The 23582-nt window shown below is 60.2% G+C and overlaps 5 protein-coding genes across 5 annotated transcripts in view; all 5 read right to left on the bottom strand.

Moving 5' to 3' along the window:
• The window catches only part of LINJ_18_1210 (conserved hypothetical protein), a gene marked incomplete at both ends in the record, with an annotated part of 813 nt that extends 126 nt beyond the window's left edge, over nucleotides 1-687 (bottom strand). Inside the window, one exon of the mRNA XM_001464898.1 lies at nucleotides 1-687. This exon is cut by the window's left edge and continues 126 nt beyond it. Within this exon, the coding sequence (XP_001464935.1) occupies nucleotides 1-687 (687 nt within the window).
• Nucleotides 688-1285: 598 nt separating this feature from the next.
• Nucleotides 1286-4405, bottom strand: LINJ_18_1200 (conserved hypothetical protein; the record flags this gene model as incomplete). Its single annotated transcript, XM_001464897.1, has 1 exon — nucleotides 1286-4405. The coding sequence occupies one exon, from the start codon at nucleotides 4403-4405 to the stop codon at nucleotides 1286-1288; it is 3120 nt and encodes a 1039-aa protein (XP_001464934.1).
• A 1641-nt stretch (nucleotides 4406-6046) lies between these two features.
• On the bottom strand, nucleotides 6047-9862 carry LINJ_18_1190 (conserved hypothetical protein; the record flags this gene model as incomplete). Its single annotated transcript, XM_001464896.1, has 1 exon — nucleotides 6047-9862. One exon carries the CDS (start codon nucleotides 9860-9862, stop codon nucleotides 6047-6049), a length of 3816 nt encoding a protein of 1271 aa, XP_001464933.1.
• Nucleotides 9863-12233: 2371 nt separating this feature from the next.
• On the bottom strand, nucleotides 12234-12842 carry LINJ_18_1180 (conserved hypothetical protein; the record flags this gene model as incomplete). Its single annotated transcript, XM_001464895.1, has 1 exon — nucleotides 12234-12842. The coding sequence occupies one exon, from the start codon at nucleotides 12840-12842 to the stop codon at nucleotides 12234-12236; it is 609 nt and encodes a 202-aa protein (XP_001464932.1).
• Nucleotides 12843-15722: 2880 nt separating this feature from the next.
• On the bottom strand, nucleotides 15723-16052 carry LINJ_18_1170 (conserved hypothetical protein; the record flags this gene model as incomplete). Its single annotated transcript, XM_001464894.1, has 1 exon — nucleotides 15723-16052. The coding sequence occupies one exon, from the start codon at nucleotides 16050-16052 to the stop codon at nucleotides 15723-15725; it is 330 nt and encodes a 109-aa protein (XP_001464931.1).
• Between the last annotated feature and the right edge of the window lie 7530 nt (nucleotides 16053-23582).

The raw sequence follows: 23582 nt of genomic DNA, 5'->3' as shown, positions 1-23582 counted from the left end.
GTACTCCTGGCGAATGTACGCCGACAAGCTGCGCCGCGTGTCGGCGTCCTGCATGCGCGAAACCTCTCGCAACATGCTGCGATACACGCTCAGTATCTCCGCCTGGACTCCGCTGCGTCGCGGGGATGCCGAGGCAGTCGCCACTGGCGTGGAAGGTGCAGTGCAAGGCTGCCCTGGCTGCATTTTGTTGGAGAAAAGATGGGCGCGCAGCCGCCTCCGAATGGCCTCGTCGTCCACATACGACTCTTCGGTCGTCGCAGCTGCGGCAGAGTGGGCGGGTGAAGAGGAAGAGGACACTACACTGCGACCCGCAATCGGTGTAGCGCAGCTTGCTTTGGCAAATGCGTGGTCTGTCCCTCCATCTTCATCGGTTTGAAGCTTCTTCTGGTGGTGCTGCTGCTCCATCCGATCGGATAGCTTGGTAGCGACTGAGCTCATGACACCGATGTTGCCGACGTGGTTGGTGACGTCCGAGCTGCTCGACGGCGCGACAAGCGCTGCTTGCGACGGTGGCGCTCTTCGACTACGCTCTGGGTGCATGAGGCCTCTCCGGTACTTCTCCTGTGGCAAGTACACGGCGTCGCGGTAGACCTTCGTGAGGGTGTCGAAGGCGAAGTTGTGGGCGTTGCCGCCCTTGTCGTGTCGTTTATGGCGCACCACGTGCGTGAGATGAAGACACTCGCGCATGCTCACGTGAGTCTTAGCGAGATGCCCCCTTCGATTGTTAGTTTCTTTTCGCGTTTGAGCTATGAAGTACAGAGAGAGAGCCGGCATGAAGGCGCAGGGACACGAGGAAGAGGATGAGCGGATACGAGCGAGTCGGAAGGCGAACGACGGTGATGGGGGAGAGTGAACGGCACGCTGACATGCGCGTGGTGGTTGGGGCAGCAACGCGCACCGTCACAGGCATGCTTACTGTACGCTCGGCATTTGTTGCACGGGTGAGAGCAGAGTAGCGCCACGGCCTCCGCTTGGGAAGGGCGACGGCGCGCAGTCTGTGCAAACACGCTCGAAATCACAAATGTGAAGGGCAGCCATGGCTGTCCTGCCGCAGCTCCACCCCTCCGCCCCTCCCTCCTTTGTGGGCACCATCGTCCTACGCGCTCACGCACCTTCAAGTCGGTGGAAGATGGAAAGCAAAAAACAGGAGAACAAACTGGACGAGTGGCGAAGCGCAGGCACACGCGAGATCCCGGTGGACATCGATATGCACACACGCATGCCGTTGGGCCCCGCCCCACCCCCTTCCCTTACCTCTTCCTCAGTGCCTGCAAGACGGCGTCGCTCAATCCAGCCCGTCGTAATCCTCCTCGGTATACCAGTCAGCGCTTTCCGTCACGGCCGCCGACGACGACGCAGCTATCCTGGCCGCCTGCGATGCGGCCAATACGCGGCGAACTGTGGGAGCCACCTCCCTCTCCTCCCTCTGCACATCGCCGCGCACCACATGCACATCCGCGCTGAGATGCAAGGTCGACGCTCGCTGCATACAGGTGAAGAAACAGACTTCCTCCGTCAGGCTAACTAGCCGCACAACGGGCTGCTGGCGCCGTCGGGTCGGAACCCCCTTGCCGCCGTCTATTGATGACGAGCCTGTCAGCCACGACTGCAGCATCGCCTCCCATTCTTGGGCTGCACGACGCGCTTGTCCACTTTCATCGTAGACGCGCCACGGCTGATGGCTGTAGGCGAGAGTGGTCCAGGGCAACAGGTAGTATCCGTGGCGCGTGGGCACTCCAGCAGCGGGGTCGCTGCCGCTGGCCTTGAGCAGCGCTGCGTCGAGTGCCTCATAAAGGGCCTCAGGGCTGCCCAGCCACACCCACTCCGTCACGGTCGCAGGGGGCTCCAACGTCTCCTCTGCCTTTGTCGAGGCGTCGGCTAGGTCCTGCAGCACCTCAACAAGCTCCCAGAGAGCGGTGCAGCCAGCCGGCAGTGGCGGCACAACACACGCCTGGAGTGTCTCGGCAGACAGCACCAGCGACCACTCATCCCTCCCGTCGCCGCTGATGGGTAGCGTGGCGCTATTCTTCGTCATGCAATGCAGCAACGAGTCGAGCGATGAAGGGACGTCGCCAAACCACCTCCGCGTGTGCGTCGGATTTGCATTCATGGTGAACCTCGATGGAGTGGTGCCGGGCAGCAGGGCTGCGTCTCGACGCAGCAGCTCTCGAGCACTCAGCACGCGTGCATGCAACAGCAGTGTAAGAAGCCCCAGCCGACGGCGCAGGAGCTGTTGGTCAGCCACCGCAGCCTCCGCTGCCTCATTTGCGGCGGAGGGCAGATCGGTCAGGGTCGGTGGCGGCTCCGTGCGTTGCCACACGCTGAAGAACGCATGTGGAAGATGGTGCAAAACCCAGTCCATGTAACCAGCTTCCTCCTCGCGAGTGTTTGAAAGCGCAGCGGAGGTGGATGAGAACGATCCACCGCTGCGGAGCCCGTCAAACAGCAGACACTGCAGCGCTGTAAGCCGGATCCCCTCCACAAGAGCAGACACGGGCTGCTGGCCGGGGTGAGGCAGCACCTGCTGCGCCGTGCGCAAGCCAGCCCTGCCACCGACGCAATCAAACAGCGAGACGGCGGACGCCATGATGGGGCTGTACACCTGGTCAACGTGCTCGACCGCCGCGGAGGCCAAGCGGCCTGCGAGAATGTCTCGCTCTGTCTCATGAGCGTTGGCGACACTCAAGTACAACCGCCACTCCTCGAAGGTCAGGACATGTACAGGAACACTTGTCTGGGCCTCGGCGCACACTTCATGCAGCCGCCACAGCGCCGGCTCCACGACGCGGAAGGCCAAACTCCGCAGCGCGCGCTCAAACGAGATGATGGATGTTAGCGGGGTGGCCGGAGGCGATGTGCTTGTCGTGGAGGCGCCGGGGCCACCACCGGCAGCGCGATGCTGCTGAGCGGCCACTACAGAGGACGCGGTCAGCACTGAGCCCTCCGGGCCTTCCTCATCAAGACTGCGGCGGCGCTCCTCCATCACCACCCGCACCAGCGCGCGCGCCGCGCCACACAGCCGGCGCAGAGTCGCCTCCTGTTGGGGCAACTCCACATCCACAAACCATGGGGCGCAATCAGGAGCCGCACCGGTGGGCAGGGTGCTGGATGCCGATTTCGAGGCCTGCACAGCACGTACATGGCGCAGGAGAAGTTCACAGAGGCTTTTGAGAGCGTGGATGCGCGCCTTCTGCGGTAGCAGCGCGAAGGCGGTGGTGACGGAGCTGCCGGCAGGCACAGAGAGAGACGCCTGCGCTCGCAGCGCAGGCGTGACGGCAGCTGCACCTCGGCAACGGCTCTGCTGCTTAAGCTCCTCCAGGCGGCCAAAGATGGCCATGAGTACGTGAGCGACGCCTGTAAAGGTTAGCTGCACAGGTAGCACGCCAGTAGTCGCGGCCGCGTTCGGACCCGCCGTGCCGCTCCACTGCGCCGAGCTCTCCTGAAGCAAGAGAACGTACTCGTGTAGAGGTTGAATGAAGCGCAGAATCATGTCAGGGTCCTCGCTTAGTGGAGCAGGTGCATGATCACGGCACAATTCTGTTGCCCCCAGTGCAGCCGCCCCTGTCAGCCGCACGGATACCAGCGCTGGCGTGATCTCCCTGGGTGCAGATGCCGCTGCGTTAACAAGGGAGATGTTTTGCAGCGCCGCCAGGCGGAGCAGGAAGCGGCGGTAGACATCGTCATCGTCAAGCGCTATTGCCACATGCGGCACGCGTTCCGAATGCGAGCACGAGAGCTCCTGATCCTGTTGCAGGTGCGACAGTGGCGTGGAAAGCCTGCCGCTAGTCGCTGTCGCCGGCGTATGGAGAGGTTTGGCAGCAGCAGCAGCGGATGAGGCAAGCGGCACCGTCTGCCCTGACTGTTTCAATGCCCGCCGCACTCCAGCCAGGCGCAGCAGAGGTGCATCGCCGTGCCACCACAAAGCATCGGCGAGTGTTGACCTCGAGTGCTGATGAGAAGCGAGATGCGCCGGCAATGGTGTTGCCTTCGCAGTCGCCCCGCTGTCGTCCCTTGATCCACGTTCCCCTCGCTCGTCTTCGGTCGCTTCAGGGCCAGCGAGGCTCAACGCGAAAAGCGATGCAAGGCCGTGCTCACACAAGATGTTCGGTGAGCACCGCGTCGCCTCCTGCTCGGCCACTGTGGAATCTTCGAGATGTACGCTCAGCTTGCGTAGGAGATGCGGGAGCAGGTTCAACAACGGCGGCAACCGTGGGGACTGCAACAGGGGTCGACGGTTGTGATGATCCTCTGTGTAGATCGCGACTACCCAAGGCAGCCAGCGGTCCAGCGGCACGGCTGACTCGGCAATGGGCAGTGTGCACAGCCACTCCACGATCAGCGGAAGGACTGGCAGCACCTGCGAGTGTGGCGGATGGGCAGCGGTGCCATCGCCTACTAGAGGCATCAGTGGCGCCAGCACCGCCCCTGCAACACGCTCCGTGTTGGCGTAGATGGCGGAGGCAACTGACCGGGAGGAGGGCAGCGACTCGGCGGATGTCACGATAGCGCCGCTGCTGCTTGCCAGAGAGGGGTAGGTGTGCCGCACCGTCCACCCTTTCTTTCGAGCCGCCGCGGCATGCTGCGTCGAGCAATCCTGCGCCGCCGCTTCACATTCCCACACAGCATACCCGAGCCGTTGAAGCACGCGCACGCACAGGAGAGGGTGGAGCGGTTCGAGCGCTGGCGGCAGCGCGGTGGTGGACGATGCCTCGTAGGTGTCCTTTGCAGGCTGCAAGAGGAGGGCGAAAAGTCGGTCGGCCACCCACAGCTCATTTGCGCTGGAAGAGGAAGAAGGGTGGGCCGCGAGATGACTGCGCACACTCTTCGACAATGCATTCAACGAGGCCGGCGTCGAGGGCCGCAAAGACGACCCCGGCGGCGTCTGTAGTTGGGGTGCCGATTGCGGTTGTGATGGCGGCGCAATGCGGCCTGTCAGCGAGGCCTTGCCCGCATAAAACCGGCGCGAGACTCGAGGAGTCGTGAGGGCGAGCGCACGTGCATTGGTGTGCATATGCCGCAAGTGCATCGCACTTTGAGTGGGCGACTGGGATGCGACCTCCCCTATCGCCCTCCGCATCCGTGCACCTCCGATGGCACCTTCACAGAAGAAGCAATGTTCCAGTATGTGTGTGTGCGTGTGTGTATGCGTGCGCCTCACAGACAGGCGACCTCATGTGCGCGCGGCGGCGGGTTCGTGCACATATCGGGGGTTGAGCAAAGTGGGCGCTCGTGTGGCTGATTCTCGACACCAGAACCCTCCCCCGACACACACACACACACACGCTCACGCAAGGGAGCGAAAGAGGTGGTGGTAGTGGTGGTGGGGACAAGTACCACGTTTCGAATCCGGTGGGTGTGAGTCTACCTGAAGGAGCAGCTCTCAAATGGTGAGGAACAGGGAAGAGCGAAAAGGAACAAGAGAGCTGAGAAGATGCGCCGGCACATCAGCGAGACGAGGCCGACGGTGCAGAGGAGAGGCGACGGCGCTTAGAGGTGCAAGAGCGTTCGTCGCAACACCTCGGCAGAGAAAACGGCAGAGACAGCCAACCGCATCATTTCACGTGGAGATGGGAAGCACAGCACTGAGTAGCGGAGGGAGGGGGGAAGCCACCCCGTGATACCGCGGACAGAGCACGCACACACACACATATATACACACGCGCACACGTGTGCGTTGATGTCCTCGGCTGTGAATACCATGGCAGTGGTACTTCGTGATGTCATTGTGCGGCTTGTCTCTTGGTGCACGGGTGGGCAGTGCCCGTGAGGCTACGCCGACGCACATACCGTCGGCACCGTTGTTGTTTTCGTTATCGGTATGTGCCCATCAGAAGGGTCATAGGACGCCGAGTGCGGATGCACACTCGTAGATAGGAACGCGCGGGCCCCTCTTCGTTCGCTCGCTATCAACGGTGGCCTGCCTCTGTCTCACGCTCTCACGCATTACTTACCCCTCCCCTCATCCCCTCTTCGCGAAGCTCATTGCTAGCTGGTAGACACACAGGCAGAGCGTCGCACAGAGCGCCGTGGATGCGCGCAACCTCTCTCACCGGGAAGGGGATTTCTGCAGCGCGTGCAGAATGAGCTCCTGCTGCTGCCACGCCTCTCGGTGACGCCAAAGCGACGCCTGCACGTGACGTGCCGCCACCTCGGCGGAGTGCGGAGAGCTGGACAGGAGTGTCGGCGACGGCCGTGATGCAGTCGATCTGGAAGCCGAGGACGGCGATGCACTTGCAGAGTAGAGCGAGAGCGGCCTTCGACCCGGGGTCGTCTCGTCGCGGTCCATCATCGGCACAGACCTGGTGCCGGCGGTGGACAGAGCAGCGACCATGACGTCGCTCGGAATGGCATCGCTGGACGCGGCGATCGCATCACTGCTGTTGTGCAGAGTCGGTCGCCGCGTTCGTGTAGTCTGGCCTGTCAGCAATGAGCGTCCGCTCTCCTTCATCATCGCCTCAAGGGGCGAAGGGGAAGCGGAGAGCGTCGACAGAAACTTGCGCAGCTTCTCCTCTGGTGATAGCGGCTGCGCGGAGAGCTCAGAGAATCTGTCATGCGGCCCGTACTGTTCCGCTCGCCCCTGTGACGCGGATGCATAGATGCCAAGACGAGCCCCATATGTCGTCTCATGGCGGTGCGGTGAGGGTGTGCGCTGCTGCTGCACGGGCGACGGCGGCCCTGACAACGTCGCGGTGCCGAAAAGCGGGCTGCGCAGTGGTGGCGGCAGCGGCAGCTCCTCTTTAGCAGCGGTGTCCGCAAGAAGGGCGGGCGCGCTCTTCCTCTGCGGCAGCTGCGGCGGTGACGAGGAGATGGTGCGGTGTGCCTCGAATGCGACTGTCGCAGCCTCCTCTTCTTGCGTGAAAAGGGGCGCAGCAGCCCCAGAACGCTGCCGCAGAGGCGTCGGCATCTCTTCCTGTGGCGCTGCTTCCTCTGCTATGCTGACGTGCTCCAGCATCGCTGCGCTTCCATCACCGCACCCGTGAGGCAGCGAGGAGGCGCCTTGGCTGCCTCCACCCGTGGACATTGTCAGGCCTCGAGATGATTTTTCTCGCGATGATGATGTCGTCGTCGCCGTCGCCGTGATGGCCGTGGTGAGAGCCGCTGCGGACGAAAAGAAAAGCTGGCCGGTGTGGCCGAGCCCCTCCTCACTATCCTGGCCATTGACCACGATGGCTGAGGGTAGGGTGCGCAGGGTCCCGTCATCCTCGATGCGCCGGTGCGCCTTTCTCTTCTTTCCCGAAGCGAACCCTAGCAAGCCGTCGCCCTTGTCCGTGTCTGCCACATCCCTCGCCTTTGCCATGCCGGCTGCGCTCTGGAGGTGGGGAGGAATGGGCGGCGACGGCGACATACTCGTGCGTGTGTTCTCGCGGTCCGGCCTTGGCGACGAAGACGAAGCAGCAGACCCACGCGACATCGTGCGCAGGAGCTGCATCGACGACGGCAAAGTCGAGGATGCCGCAGCCTGTATCAGACTTTCCGCGACAGGTGCACCGGCAACTACGTTATCGCTCATCGCCTTGTCACCTTGGGCAGTGATTAGCAGCGGTGGAGAGAACGACTCGCGCAACGCGATCCGCAGTGACATCTCCTTTACTCGCAGCGCCTCCTTGGTGTCGGCCAGCTCCCGCGTCAGTGCTTCTATGGTGCCCGACATGCGATCGTACTCGTCCTCAGCACGCAGCCGCGCTTCCTTCAGCTGCAACTCGGCCTGTTCCAGCCGCTCCGATAACACGCGACGCTGTGCCTCCTGCCCGGCTGCAGCGGCGGCCCGCACTTGCGCCAGCTGCTCTTGTAGGGCTGCCACCTCTGCCGCACTCGTGTCTGCGGATTGGGTGGGATGTGTAGCAGAGTTCGCTTGCTGCGGTGACAACCTTTGCGTCGCGTCTGCCACCGCCTCACAGACGGGGAAAGAGCTCAGCTGGGCTGCGCTGCCGGAAGCCGTCGCAGTCGCATCTTCCTCGCTGTGTCCTCCTAACTTCTGCGGATGCCGTGATGCGGTGGGCTCGCTGCTGCCCATCTCACCGTCCGCTGGCGCCACTGGTGTCTGTGCCCTTGCGACAGCCAGCTGCTCCTGAGCCCGGTGCAAGTCCTCCAGCAGTCTCCACTGCGCTGTGTCCTTCTTGAGCAGCTGCTCCTGAAGCAAACGCACTTGTTCGCTCTGCTCTCCTATCAACTCGTTGCGGTCTGCTCGCACGACATCCAGCTCCGCTTGCAGCGCCGCGAATCGCTGTGATAAGTCAGCGATCGCGCTGCGCACCTGTGTGACGAGCGAGGTGAGGTGCGCGACGCCGAGATGAGTAGACGCCTCGGCGTAGGGCGACTTAGGGCACGAGTTGGTTGAGCAACGCGCTGCGACGTCTCCCTCAGCAGCCAAGTCCTCAAAAGTAGCGCTGAAGAGGTTGCCAGTGGCTGCCGCTTGCACCGTGCCCGCGGCTTCAGCCGCGAGGGCACCTAGTTGGCGCGGTGCGCCTTGGCTGTCTGGATGCACCAGAGTCAGCAGATCCTGCAGCTGTGCTATCAGGGGGTTGAGTTCTGAAAGCAACGCCTTCGCCGCAGCCTCGGCCGGCGTGGCCGGCCGCTGCTCAGAGCGCAGCAGCTGTTCCTCTTTGCCAAGCAGCTGCGTCTCCAATTCATCGCAGCGGAGCTCATGGGCAGCGCACATTTCGTGCAGCTCCGCCGACTTCCGCTCCGCCACGTCCACGCGCGCGCGCAGCATCTCAATCTCCTCCATTGCCGCCACATACTGCTTCGACATTATCACCGACGGCCCCGGTGTAGATGGGAGGCACGAGGGGTCCTCTCTCGTGGCCTCAGTAAAAGCCGAAAGAAGACCTTCAACAGGGATGCCACGAGTCTCACGAGCGAACGATGCGTTGCCGGAGGCCAAGCCGTCGGTCTGCAGCCCCCCAGAAACCCGCGACAGCGGCGGTGACGACGAGGCTGCAGTGCCATCTGCCCCCCTGGGCCCGCGGTGCACCTGCGAGCCAAAGTCGTGTTTCGGGAGATCCTGAACAGCATCCTCGTCCTCCGCGGTGACTGGATACGCCTTGGGAACTCGACACTGCATCTCGCCCTCGGCCATCTGACCCAGCACCGGCCCGCGAGATGGTGCCCTATCATCCACGCGCATTCGCTTTCTGCCCTCCGACGGGCAGTGCTGAAAGTCCTCTGAACCAACTCGCTGCAATGGCCTCTCCGTCTGCCCTGCGTAGTACCCGTCCTCGGTCTCGGCGTATGCGTACGCACGGAGCAGGGTGTCGGGCGACCGACTTGTGAGAGTGGCATCCCGCCCGCTGGGTGATCTCGCAGTGGCTTCTGCCGACGATGCCTTGACTGAAGAGGCGCGCGTGACATCAGCGCTCGACTTCGCACACACGCCGCTACTGCCGTCGGCCCGCCACTGTGCAGCCAGCAGCCTCGACTGTCGATTGAAGGCGTCTTGCATATTGGTCAGCTGCTGCTCCAGCTCGCTACAGCGGTGATACCATAGAACCGCTTCGTCCTGCAGCTGCGCGCGGCCGTACTCTTCCAAGGACAGGCGCAGCGACGACGCAGAAGAGAGCGGCGAGACCGACGCCCAGCCAGCAGGGCGCTGAGTCTTGGTGAAGAGGGGAATGCCACGAATGGGCGGCGTCGAGGTTGCTGTGTGTGCAAAGGATACGGAAGAGGAGGCAGTGGCTGGCAACGATGAGCCGCCCACTGGAGAAAAGCCTGACGTAGGTCGCTGTTGGGCGGCGGTGGAAGCAGGACGCATCAGCTTCGGCGGTGCGTGCGTCGCCGCCGCTCGCACGAGAGGAGCACCTTGGGGGTTGCGAAGCAGTGCAGCAGTGGACTTTGGCCCCCGTTCCGAGATCTCTCCAGCCATTCTTTGGGCCTCTGGAGGCTCCAGCTCCGCGAGCTCCAAAGCAGCCGCCCGCAGGTACGCGTTGGTACTGGCGGCGTATCGCTCCAAGAACGGTGGTGCAGCAGTGCTGGCTGGCAGCGTTGTGGATGAAGGTGCCGCGAGAGGCGGTACTGACTGCAGGTGGCGCTCAGAGCCCACGTCGATCCTCTGCCCCCACCTCTCCTCGTCTGTGGTACCGGTCGGCGCTGCCGGTAAACTGGGCAGCGGAGAACGAATTGAAGGGGATGGCGTTGCCATGCAACACGTTATGGCACCGACTGCACCAAGCTCCTGCGTGGCATCACCCTTACGCGCGGGTGCGGCGGCCGGATACACCGACTCCGGATCCGGGACTCGATGATGATGCCCCGCATCGTTAGGCAGTGGTGCAGCGGAAGCGTCCCGCTTGCACCATCGTTGCCGCGAGAAGGAGGGCAGTGCTAACTCTTGCCCTCCCTCGCCCTCGCCCTCGCCCTCACCTTCCTCCTCGAAAAAATCTTTGCCGGGCCGGCACAAAGGCCGAGGCGGTGCGTGACTGGCGGGAGACTGAAGCGAAGGAGTCGCTCGCTGCGACGCTTTCGCTGTCACCGACAACGCGGAAACGACGCTGTCGGCCCGCTGATATGGGAGAGGAGTGCGACGCGGTTGCGGATCAAAGAAGCTCTGCTGCAGCGAGGCAATGGACGTGTGCGAAGCAGCGGAGGCGCTGCGTTCAAGAGGAGCGGACACGCCAGCCGCCGGCAGAGCTGCTCCTGCGCCCACTCCACTGCCATTGTTGTCTGCTGCACAGCTCATTCTGCAAGCAGTTGGAGCTACGCCAGCGAAATGCACCTCCTTGACGCTTTCTTTTTCCGTAAACTCGACGGTCTCTCCTAGCCCAAAAGGAGAAGAGAGCGTGTGGGTTTGTCTATGACCAGCGCAGTGTATCTGTGCTCCCAGCGCCCGGCCCGTCTCTCTTTCGACCCCCTTCCCTCAGCGCCCTCGCTCAACGCCGCAAGGGCAAGGAGGAGTATCAGGGCAAGAGAGAGAACGCACAGGCACAGAAAACCAAATATATGTAAATACACGTATATACGGCACCGCGCCACAGCGTGCCCTCGAGCTCCCTCTCTTTGACTCTCCTGCTCTGTGTGTGTGTGTGTGTGTACACACACAGGTGCGACAAGAAACGGTGGGCCGATGTATGCATACGCGGCCTCGTCCAAGCCGCTGGAGAGCAGGATGGTGGCGGTCTAAAGTATTAGCAGTGTCTATGTGTGTGTTGTCTATGTGTTTGGATTCGTGCTGTGGATCTTTCCTTTGCTGCTCAACAAGAGGGAGGCAAGAGCACCGATGCGCCACGAGTGAGCCCGCTTCCCTTGGCGTCAGGCCCCAATGAGCAGCCAAAAGGGCTTTGAAAAAAAGGGGGCCTTCGAGTGAGGACCGTGGCGGGCCCGAGAAGACGAGGAAGAGCGGTGGAAGAGTTGCGGACGCCCATATCTTATATTCGTCGGTCCTCATCAAACAGCCGCTCGTCCGGTGGGCACCAAGGCACACACGTACCCATACCGAAAACCCGCGCTGAAAGACGAAACAGCGCCACGAAGACCCCTGAAGCACTTCAAGAGCGCCTACGCAGGGCGTCCCACCTTGAGTGGGCACACACGCACAGTTAACGGCACGCATCTGTTGCTACTCAGAGGAGGATGAGGAGGCGCAGGGAGGGGGGCGGTGTTTGTGCACACCACTGGCGCTCCCTCCGCCGTATAGGCGCTAGGCAGACGCACGCTTTTCCCTCCGCGACGCATGCACGTGTGGCGCGCGGGTAGGCCTGTTGGGTGAACGTGTTGATAGTCCGAATACGGTGGCCGCCACTACCACCACCACCACCCATGCTGCTGCTGCTGCTGCTGCTGCTGCCGTCGCTGGCTTCTTTTTCCGCGGCTCTGGAGAAGCGCGCACTGAGAGACGGGGTGGCGAGACAGCAACAAAGGGGGAGGCGGGCAATGCGAAGAGCACACAGGAAGATGAACATGAGAAAAGAGACGATACACCCAACCGGCACACGCGCAGACACGCACGACTGCTCAACGGAAGATAAAGAGGAGTGACCGCCAGACGCACCTACCTGAACAAAAACAACGCAGAGAGAGAGCAAGCACGACAGAGGCAGCATGCAAAGAGCGCCATGGACGCGTCCCACACACGGGGTAGTTCAATCGACAGCGCACCCGGCAGTGCTGCATGTGCGGCCCTGATCTTTTCTCCTTCCTCCTTTACGTCGCTGTGTTGAAGCGTGTATTTGTGGTGTGGTTCGGTTGCCAACTTGGTGGTCCAGCTCCATCGGCTCGACCATCATCACACCCACACCGTTCTAGTTGATCTTGGTGCTGATGCCGACGGGCGCTATGGTCGGCTTCGGTGCCGCTAGGGAGGTATCGTCCGTCTGCTCGTCCAGCCAATGCTTGCGCTGCGCCGCCACCTCTAGCTCACGCTCGCGCACCGCCAGCATCGCCCCGCGACGACGCCAGAAAGAGAAGTTCTCGTAGAAGAAGCGATCTTCCAGATGAAAATCCTCTGTCTGCCCACCGTTCGACCACGGCGCGCCGATCGGGGCATTCGCGTACGGCCAGAAGCGGATGCCGGTCTGATCCATCAAGCAGCTGCGCCACTCCCACTCTTCATCACGGCAGAAGTAGACGGCACGCGCCGGCTCCGTCATGTGGCACTTGAGCAGCGTCGCCGACTGCTGCGGGCACATCCGAAAGGAAGCTTCGCAGGCTTGCATGAAGCCGGTCACCGTGTCTATGTCCTCCTCCAGGCACTTCATGGGGTTTGCCCGCCAGTAATAGCAGTCGCGAGATGCCTCTACGCGTTCCTGAAGGCTCGGCAGTGCCTGGAAGAGAGGAGCAAAGGCGCGCAGCACAGGGGCAGGGATGCCGTCTCGGAAGATGCCCTCTAACGGTTGCACAAACTGCTCCATCGTCTCGCGGTGCGGACACGCAACGGAGGCTCCGCAAAGCAAAGCAAAAAGGCACAGAGATACAACGCAAGAAAGCACACGAAGAGGCCACCTCACGGCCGCACTGTGGCCACAGAGCACGCCACACAGCAGGACGCAAACGAAGCGTTTACAACGGAGATGAGCACGGGAGGCGTGTGGTCAGGACGGGAAAGGGAAAAAAAAAACAATCAGAGAGATGCTAGTGTGGACGCTAGACTACTATCAAAACGGCCTTCTCCCAACGCTTGCGCGGAGGCGATTCTGCTGTTGTTGTGCGACGCACACGACACCGAAGGTGGCATGCGGCACACGTAACTACCTAAAAGAGACAGGAAGAGGGAAGTGCTGTGCGCGCTCTCCACTCGCTGCCTTAATCTTGCACAATTCAAGGGTTACTGCGCTAATCAAAGGTACCGAGCGTAGAATAGGGGAGGTGCAAGCTCACGCACGGGCGCCCATAACAGCCGTCTACGCCTGCGAGAGAAACAGACGTATGTGCACACTAGAGAGTGCGTGTGTGAGGAGGGAGAGGGGTTGCTTTCCTCGGAGGCCCCTGCTGATAACCGTAAGTTGCTTGACGTGACGCGCAAGAGAAAGAGAAAAAGTGGCGCTAAGGCGTCACTTCTCCTTTGCGTTTCTCTCCCTTGCGTGTGTGTCCTCCTTGCAATACGCGTATTCCTCTTGGGCTTGCGCGTTGTATGTCAGCGCAGTTTCCTTGGACCTGATGCGTGGGCGCACACCTCTCTGACGTTGGGCACCAAAAGGCGACGGAGGAGAAGAGTGTGAAGACGGCGGTGAGCCGACAAGGGAGCCGCAGCGGCGCATGAGTGCGTGGGTTGAGAGAGAGGGAGAGAAAAGGGGGTAGATAGAAAGCGCAGATCCACGCCCGTATCTATGTAATGGTGCGTGAATGCAGACAATATCTTCAGGAGAGACCCGGTGCAAGCTGGTGCCACGGAGGCGAAGACTCGACGCACACACACACACGCACACACACACACATAAACAGATACGAACACGTAAGCATGCGCAGTCCACGCATGAAGCTAGCGGGGTGCGACATCTGCCCAGCGCGAGCCCTTGCGCTTCGTGGGCCGTCTTCCGCAGAAAAAGAGAACAGAGAAGTGCGCGGCGGCTGAAGGTAAAGCGAAGCAGCTTTGCGGCTGTGCCGCCACCCTTCAGTCTTTTCCCCCGCGCAAACGTGTGGTAGTTGGCTTTCTTCCCTCTTTCTCGAACAGCACTGGGTTCACGGTGTGTCTATGCCTGGATCTCGACTGAAGACAATCACTAGAAAGGGTCTTCTACGAGTGACGCCTCCTCCACTGAGTCTCTGCGCAGCTTCATGCTTGTCGCCATCTTTTTTTTTTATGCAGGGCTGTTGTCACACACCCACCCACACATTCCACACACGCGTATATACACTCTCGTGTGCATGCGCCTCTTGGTGCGCTGTTCTTCTTGCTGTTGGTCGGCTCTACAACGCACAAGGAGGAGGAAGAACATGCAAAACGACAACAGAAAACGCACGCACGCAAGAGGGGAGTGGAGCAGGGTGATCGCATGTCCAGGGAGTCATCAGCACGCGCACGGGCACTCACACAATCTGGAAAGAGATGCGCAAGTCTCCGCCATCACATCAACAGCGCTACACAAAAATGCTTACTTTATCTCGCTCGCACCCTTCTTTTTTTTTCGCCCTCTCTCTCACACGCAGACTCGCACCGACAAGCGTACACAGCGTACTTCTGCAGCAACGCTAGACAAAAGACCAACACATACAGACATCTGCAGGCGTGCCCCGCCACCCCTGCCGCTGTTGTCAAGCATACTATCTGCCCCCTCCCCTTCTTCTCATCCCCCCGCAGCGAACACAATGCCATCGAGGGCTGGCGAGAGAAAAGAATAGGGCAGACGCCATAAGTTAAGCACTACCTCATGTCGACACGTAAAGGCACACACACACACACATACGCCCGTCCATCACGGCAGCAAAACACAAGAGCTGAAGAAAGAAGGAGAAACAGAAAGAGGGTGGAACGAAGACACGCAAGCACACTGGCAGCAAGAGAGAACCGCGCACACACGCACACAAGTGTACACAGCCCCTCCTCCCCCTCACCGCCGGCCTCCCAGAGCAAAACCGCCGCCCCCTCCTCTCCACGCGAGAGACGACATCAAAAGGAGGAAAAAGACTAGCAGCGGCAAGGCAAACAAAGAACGGCGCGTTCGTAAGAGGGGGGAGGGAGGGAGGGAGGGAGAGGGGGGCCAAGAAGAGAAACGGAGCCGAGCGAACGCATCACCTCCACAGCGCACAGGACCGCCTGGCCAGCGGATACGAACGGAGGCGAGGGGATGGAGTGGAGGGGGGCCGCAGAGAGAGAAACGGGAAGAGAAAAAGAGAGGGTCGTGCACAGCGGATCGCGCACGGGCGCAACATCCGATGAGCTGTACCGCTTCTTTCGCCTCAAGCTAGTCCCGCTGCCGCTCCAGCACGCAAGCACGTGCACACATGTACACGCGCACGCACATGTATGGACACACTTGTCCCTCCACTACCACCACACTTCGTCTTTACGCGATTTAGAAGAGAACATCAGAGAGAGAAATCGAGCTACAGGTGCGCTAGTGAACGTGGGCGTGCGTCTTTTCTCGCTTCCACTGAGAAGGCGGGAGGGGGAGTCAGGGGGTCAGGGCGCTAGGCGTCACTCCGCCCCCCCCTTGGTGCACTGTTGGTCGTAGTGCACTCTAAATAGGCGCATGCGCACACGCGTGGACGTTGACTTTGCAGCCCTTTTTCGTTTTCTGTTCGTTTCACCGTCTGCATCTCCTCACTTTCAGCGCGGTCACCGCTTATCCTCTTCAGTGCTGGCTGGAGCCTGTCGACATGGTGGGCGGCACGAGGAGCCCCTGAATTTCCTCAATATGCTGGGCGTGAAGCAGCGCTGCCTTGGCGGCGTCATTACGGCGGAAGTACACGCGGGCTAGGACGGACAAGAAGAGCGTCACCGTGTAGATGATGGCACCGTTGTAGCACGCCTTCGCCTTCGTTTCTCCGTCCCAGCCGTGCTCTACAGCCATAATAGCAAACGAGATGGCCTTCTCACTGAACATGCGACCGAACAGCACGAGGTGTACGATGCCCAGCAGCGAGAAGATTGCGCAGCACGTGGCACACGAATCGTACCCCATCTTTGCAATACTCCTCTTGGCCGCAGTGGAATACTGTTCTTACCGTATCGTCCGTTGAGACGCGGGTTCGCGACAGGCCCGGTTATGTGGTGTTATCGGGAAGGGAAAAACAGCTGCAGGAAGCGAGAGAGAGATGGCAAAGATAACGTGAGAGCCGTGATGGTGCGCAAAGGCCAGCAACACGATGAATAGAATAAAAAGCGGCGAGACAACAAGAGAACAGAATCCCAGATAAGGTGACAGACCTAGAGAGACGCGTTCCGAGAATCACTGAAACCCCAACACGGATGTCTCCTTTCTTGCCTCCCTCTCTCAATGTGTGTTGTGTGCGATGCACTGCGAGGACAAGGCTGGCTCTTTCCTTCTTCCTCTATGCGATTACAGGAGGCTGAGTGGGTTTTGAAGTGCCGGTGCCAGCAAGGCACAAGAGAACATGTGTGTGTGTGTGTGCGTGACTCTGCGTCGAAGGGGGTGCCGGTGCTTATATAGAGCAGACAGCAGAGAGCGAGGGGGATAAAATCGATGGCAAATGAATTCATCAGAGAGTGTTACGAAGAAGAGCGCGAGTCACGCGGGTGTCCTGCACTGCTGCTAGCGTGTGCATGCCGAACGCGAGAAAGCCTGCGCATCTGTCAGTGCTCGGAGACAACGTAGAACGTATAGTGGACCTCATCATAGAAGCAAGGCACCTAAATGGGTCGCGCATATGTGACCATCGTGAGCAGCACTGCTTGCCGGCCTAACCCTTCTTCCGCCCCCCTTCTGAAAGCTGCAAACATCCTTGACGCGCCCACCTATGCTTTTAGCTCCCCCCTTCACATTTTCCTCTTTCATCACTAGAGGAAGGGGTGAAGATGCGACGCCCACCACATCCGGCGTCTGTCCGGCAACCCCACTTTCGATGGCTGCCCCAACGAGAGGGATGCTGTTTCTTTGTGCTGTAAAGGATTACCCGCCACACACATGCACAAACAGACATAGGCACGCGCGCACACACACGCGTGCGCATACGTGGGCAGACTCAGAGAGAGAGAGAGTACATCACCGCCATCAAAGGCGAAGAGAAATAGAGGTTGGCGGTCGCGAGATTGGGAAGGAGACAAGGAAAAGTGAAGAGCGTAGAGATGACCGTGCAGATGGAATATGGTGTTGGTGGAATGCCTTCGTACACACCTAAGCACGCACGTACAGACGTAGGATACGTTGGGGAGAGGAGGTTTTGTGTACAAACGGACCTCCTTTAGGTTCGACCTGTCTCTCCCTTACCCTGACTTCCTTCTCCACGTTCATGCGCATGCGACGGTTGATCTCTTTGATGTTCGATGCGCTGCCTCTCACCTGCTATGTTGCGGAAACGCACACACAGATAGAGATGCTTGCAGCCACGCATACCTTCACTTAATCCCTGCTTGCGCACCCTGACACCTCATCTCCACATCGACACACACAGACACATTCGAGATAACATGCACTACCGCAACAATGATACAGATGAGGCGAAAGAAACGCAACGACAGCGAAAATGATATGCAGCGTACCTTACACAGATGGAATACCGCACAAGACACACACACGCAACACTGTCACGCCCGGCATCGTATGTCTTTTCGCCTTTTCTTCCGCTGCACAGCAACGTGCCCATAACTCCACCCGCGAACAAATCAGAACATATACACGCAAACACACAGCCACGGCTCACCTGCCTCGGTCGCACTACAGCTAAACCCTGGTCGACCAGAGCGAGCCGTCGGCAGTCGAATGGGGTCATGCGGCTAGCAAGCCCTTCTTGCCCGTCCTCGTCCCTTCTTCCGATACGCGCCGCGCGATCAGCGCCACACGGACACCCGGCGGGCCGCACGCCCCGACCCACGCAGGCCACACCCACGCCCCTGACCGAGGGCGGAAGCGGTGGCGCCCGTCGTGCGGGTAACCAGGCGGTGGCGCAGGCGCATGCCGGATCAGCTCAGCGAGGAAGCCGGCCAGCCGCAGGCCAGGGCCTTCCCAGACCCTGCGCTCGGCATGCATGCCATGTTTTTCCCTCCGCCGCGGCATCCCACAGCATGGTGTGGGTCTAAGCCGAACTTCTTCAGTGCCGCGACCAACCGAGCCAAAGGCGTGAGCGTCGAGTCCACAAACGCCGCCCCTATAGCGGCACCTGGCTGGTGCTGGGCCGCCGTGCGGGAGAGCAAGCCCGCGCGGTCTGCAGTGGAGCGGTGGGGACGGAAGCCAGGCTGCCGTGGCTGGAGCTTGTCTCCCAGATGGTCGCGCAGTCGTCGCGAGGTCCGTTACTCATGTGGGTTGCGCAGACCACGGGTCAGTGCCACAGGAACGGTGGGGAGGGGGGGCGGCGGGATGTCGCGCCGGCGCCCGCTGGCGCATCTTTGTCAAGATGTTTGCCTGCTCTTCCACGCCGGGGTGGGTGTTACCTTGTCCCGCCGCTGGTGTGAGCAGCGCGCGGGCGCACGGGCGGCCCGCACGCACGCCCATGGCCGAGGGCAAGGGCGTTGCAGGGCACCCTCCCACGAGCGGCTGCCCGTCGCGCCAGTTTTGACCCCCGCAATCGTCTACAAGCGGGTGTGCCGGGTGGGGCGGCATTCCCGGCGGCTGCCGCAAGCAGATGCCGACATTGCTCCATACTTCGGTTATACTTTGTGGTTGTGTGCGTGTGTCTGTGGTGGTGCTGCGGTCTTGCGGTGGGTGTGGCTGCGTGGGAGATTTCGCTTCCCTCCATGGCGCGTTTTCGAGTTGTCTTGGTGCTCGGGGTCCGTGCGGCACTCTGATGCTCGCGCGTCTTCGCTTCCTCGCCGCTGCGGTGGGCACGGCGTTTTGCGGGTCGGTTCGCCGATGCGGGCGCGGTGCGGTCTTCCGTTAAATTTTCGGAAAGGGCGCCATGGGGGCGTCAGTCGTTACTGGCAGCGAACGTGCCCGTGCGGTGGTCGCCCGGTGCCGCGGCGCCGTCCCCGTGGCTCCGCCTGCGCTGTGCCGCTGGGGTGTCCCCACCGTTTGCCCATGCCAGGCGCGCGTCACCGGATAGCCCGCGCGGGGTGGTTCTGGCCCGGCCGAGTCGTTTTCCCCGCCCCACCCCAGGCAACGCGGGGACCGGGCGCCACAGCGCTTTGCATTCGGTCCGGGGCTTCCAGCGTGGCAAGGGCGCCCCCGAGTATGTAGCCGGACGTCCGCTACATCCGCCCAGCGGGGTCGCCGCAGCAAAGCCAGGCGGCCGCTGCTGCAATTTCGTCCTTTGGAATAGGGGGCGCGCCCATACGCCGGCCCCCTCGTATGCGCACTGGGGCGCCACCGCCGCCACCCCCCCCCCCCGAGCTTGCCACGCCAGGGCGCCGAAAACCCCGGGGGACCACGTGCCGTGCAGATCTGTGGGGGTGTAAACGCTTCTCTTGCGGAAGACAGATTTGTACCGAGAATTCGCATAGGAGTCGGGCCAACCAGCCCCGTTTGAGGTCGCTCAGACCGCTGCCACTCCACGATGTACAGCGTAGGCGGGGCACAGGGCTACGCGCAACGCCGCCGCGGTGCAGCAAAAGAAGCAAGAAAAATATGTAGGTGAGTGCACATGCTAGTCGAACCATCGAGAGGATTCATATCGAGACGGTGCGAACGCGATCATAACGGCGAGCCTTCACGGCACATCGCCGCCTCAGGCATTTCCGCCGACACCGCGAGTCCACGGCCGTACCCGAGGACAGGCCGCAGGCTCTCGGCTTCCACGCGGGGTGGTTGTCGCACCCTGACCCCGCGGGGGGGGGGGGGGGCATCCTCAAGGTTCTTCGACGCACAGAGGAAGACGAGAAAAAGGCGGTTGTGTACTCGTGGAGGTGGGGGGCGGAGGAGGAGCACCATGCGCAGACCTCACACGGACGCACACAAACGCATGCGATGTTCGCACAGGCAACCCGTTCAAACGGTTGATATCACAAGAATCACAAGGACGGCAGAAGAACCTCAAAAAACACGAGAGAAAGAGAAAACACGAACAACGGCGTCAATGGCGAACGGAGACACACCTGCAAAACAAAAAGCATCGCTTAGAATAGGACGGACAACAAAGACGAGCCCCAACAACAGCGACAGGAACAAAGCGAGAGAGAAGAGAAGAGGGGGAGGGCAGGGGAGGGCAGGGGAGGGCAGGGGAGGGCAGGGGAGGGCAGGGGAGGGCAGGGGAGGGCAGGGGAGGGCAGGGGAAAGGGCACATATGCGGGCAGCCGCCACAGGGCCACGCCACGGCCGATGTAAGGAGATGCGGAAGCAGTTCAACTCACCTCTTCTCTTCGTCTGTCCCCTCTTGCACCCTTTCACGGAGAGGCCGGCGTCCATTCGGCATGGCTAGACGCTCATCACACACCCACACACATCCGTGTCTGCACATACCCCTCGTAGTATTTACGGGGCGTGCGGAGCATCTGCGTTTGAGTCTGTGTGCACATATGCGAATGCGCCTTGGGGTCTGCGCGTCTGCGCGAAGAGAAAGAAGCAGAACAGAGGCGTCGGTAAAGCAAGAGAAGAAGCATCATCATCGCCCCCTCCCCCAATACAAGCGCTGTCAAGGCAACCTGTGGGCAGTGGGAAGACTTTACGAACACGAAAAGAAGATTGAGAGAGAGCACGTAAACCACGAGAAGTGGAAGCGCCCTTCACGAGATGCTCACAAATGTGCCGCTGCTGTTTTTGTGTGTACGTGCGTGTCACAGAACAAAGGAGGAGAGCGCGGAGAGGACAGGAGGCGGGGAGGGGAGACATCCCGCATCAGCGGGGTGGTGACGATTCTGTACAATATGCTGCGTGTGTGCCGGCGCGTGTGATCGTCGAACGTACAGCTGATGTGGAATGTCGAGTCGGAAGTGCAACAAAAGAAAAGAAACGGAGAGAAAACAGCAGCACGCAACCCGGGCACCAGCACACCACAAGCAGAGAGCAGCGTAAGGAAAAAAAGCGAATGGAAGAGGAAGCAGCAAACGCCACAGATGAAGAAAGAGGGAGAACGTGTGCGTTCAGTGCAGCACACACGCTCAGAAGACCAGAGAGGAGGAGAAAAGGTTAGAGGCTACTTCCTCCAGTTGCAAACAACAAGCCGATATCTATAATGAAGGAGGTGGGGCAAAAAAGAAGCGTAAGAAGAGGAAAACGCGCACGCACACACGAAGGGGCAAACAAGCTCCACGCCGCAGAAGAGAAGCACAAGAGATTAACGGCCAGCCATCACGAAACACACACGCGTTCGCGCGGAAGCGGGCCACAAAAACTAAAACCGCTCTGGTGCACACATTTGCAAGGTGAGGCTCTCGCCGATCATGTCTCCTTTTCTTTCGCTCCACGCATGCGAATACGCACACACACACATCCTCTTCAAGATAAGTGCGCGGCCCACGCTTGCGCCTTTCCTACCGTTGCCACCCTCTTTCTTCGGTCCGCGCATTTTTCAGGGGCGCCCCCACCCACCCAGTTGTACTTTGCGGTCCACTGCACTCCCTTCTTTTTTTTCCGTCATGCCACCTCGTATTGCAGCTCAGAAGCTGGGCTGGCAAGAAAAGAGGGGGAGTACAAAGAAAATGTTGCGCGTGCGACACGCGCACCGAGAGGGACATCCACACAGGCGTTACACACGCATCCAAACGCACCGAAAGAGTCGCATGTAGCTGATTCTTCACCGACATGAAAAGGAGAGAGACAGACACACAGGCAGAAAGCAAAAACATAGGGAAGCGAGGAAGAAGCAAACACGCACACACACAACGTCGCGCGCTCACAGACACACGCACCGAGAAGAGGTGAAACAGAACACACACAAGAAGACGCGAGCACAGACAGCAACAGACAAACTGAAGAAAAGGTAAAATGCGAGGGGAAGGGTGAAGAATCAGAGCAAAGACGAAGAGATGGAGAGAGGGAGGGGGTGGGGGAAGGTGTGCGCGAGCGTGAGTGGGTATGAAAACATCAGCCGATCGACAGTAACACGATGAACCGAAAGAGATACGAGCAAACCAAAAAAAAAAATGGAAACAGCAAGATAAAGAGAACCGCGCCAAGTCGGAGATGGGGAGGCAATCGAAAGAGAAGACAGAGGGGGAGGGTATGGGGCAATAACTTGCGAGGATCACTTTCAAAATGGTAAAGCGCGCACACGCACAATCAGGTAGACACATACGAGCGTAAAACAGTGAAGAGAAGCCGCCATAGACAAAACGAGGCAGAGAGAGGGACCAATCCACTTGAAGAGCCAACGTGTGAAAGAGGAAAAGAGGCGGAAGAGCAGGCAGAGTGCGGCATCAGCTCATTACCGAATGATTGAGCCCAAGATCAAAGCCCCACCACTCCCGCATCGTTACCCTCCTCCGCCACCCGCCCGCTTCAGCCTGCTGCAAGAGGAACCTTGCATTTCTTCCCTCCACTCTCACACAGGACACAAGCATCTGCCAGACCACCGACACACTGCGAGAGGCAAGGGAAGAAAAAAAAAGAACACCCGAGGGGCTAGATAAAGAGCGCACAGCCCGATCACAAAGTAATACTTGTGTGTGGTATCCCCTCTTCTGGTTTTGCCCTGCTTTGCTCCTCCCTCGCCTGCTTACCTTGCCCACTACTGAAAATGTGCCGTGGCACCCCCAACAGCACGTGCGTGCAATTAGCCTGTGAGTGGATGGATGCACATACGCTTGAGTGTGCACATGCCGGTAAGCAGATGACCCTCCTTCCTCCTCCTTTCTCCTCTTCCTCGTGTGTGTCTGAAGCTGATGCGTGGGCAGAGCGTATGTTTGTGCGTGCGTCCGTGCGAATGGATGGGTATACAAGTACTGTGAGCATTCGCCTCTGACCATAACAAACGTGCACGCGCTAGCTTCGGTGCCGCACACACACCGCCCAACAAGAAGGCGGGCCGACTGGCGGAAATAGGATGCGAGGGCGCACCAGAAGGAAAGAAAGGGGCATCGCGAAGCCTCTCGGATGGGAATGGTTAGCGGGGGTGAAGCAGTCGCGGGTGGCAGGGGAGAGAGGAGAGGTCACCGTCAGCAGAAAGACCGAAAAAAAAAAAGAAAACGGAAGCAAAGCGTAAGCAGACAACATTCGCATGCGCGCGCCAGCCAACAACCCGAAAAAAAAAAGAGTGCGAGCGGAGAAGAGGGCAAAGAAAACACCCGCAGACGAAAGAAAAAAAAAACAGTCAGAAAATCACATCTTTCCCGCTTCGCACCCCCCCCTACACCCACCCTCTTCCTTCCACCCACTCTCCCTCCCTAAACGTGCAAGCGGCCTGAAACGCGCCAAGAGGAAAATACGAGAAGAGAATCCGAGGAGTCGGAGAAGGGAGGAAGGTAGGTGTATCGACGAAAGTGTGCACGCGACTGCGGCATTGCAGGACGCCTCTTCCCCTCTTCTCTCACGCACACACAGAAAATATATATATTTACTTTCGTGGTTTTCACCCCCTTTGCTGTGCGTTACCCGCTGCTTAACCGCCCCCCCACCCCCCCCACACATGCACACATCCTCTTCACCTGTGCCCCTCTCCGTCTTGCT

The sequence above is a fragment of the Leishmania infantum genome, chromosome 18 (genome assembly GCF_000002875.2).
Source record: "Leishmania infantum JPCM5 genome chromosome 18".
In the NCBI taxonomy this organism is placed as follows: domain Eukaryota; phylum Euglenozoa; class Kinetoplastea; order Trypanosomatida; family Trypanosomatidae; genus Leishmania; species Leishmania infantum.
This window is presented reverse-complemented; position numbering and strand designations above follow the sequence as displayed.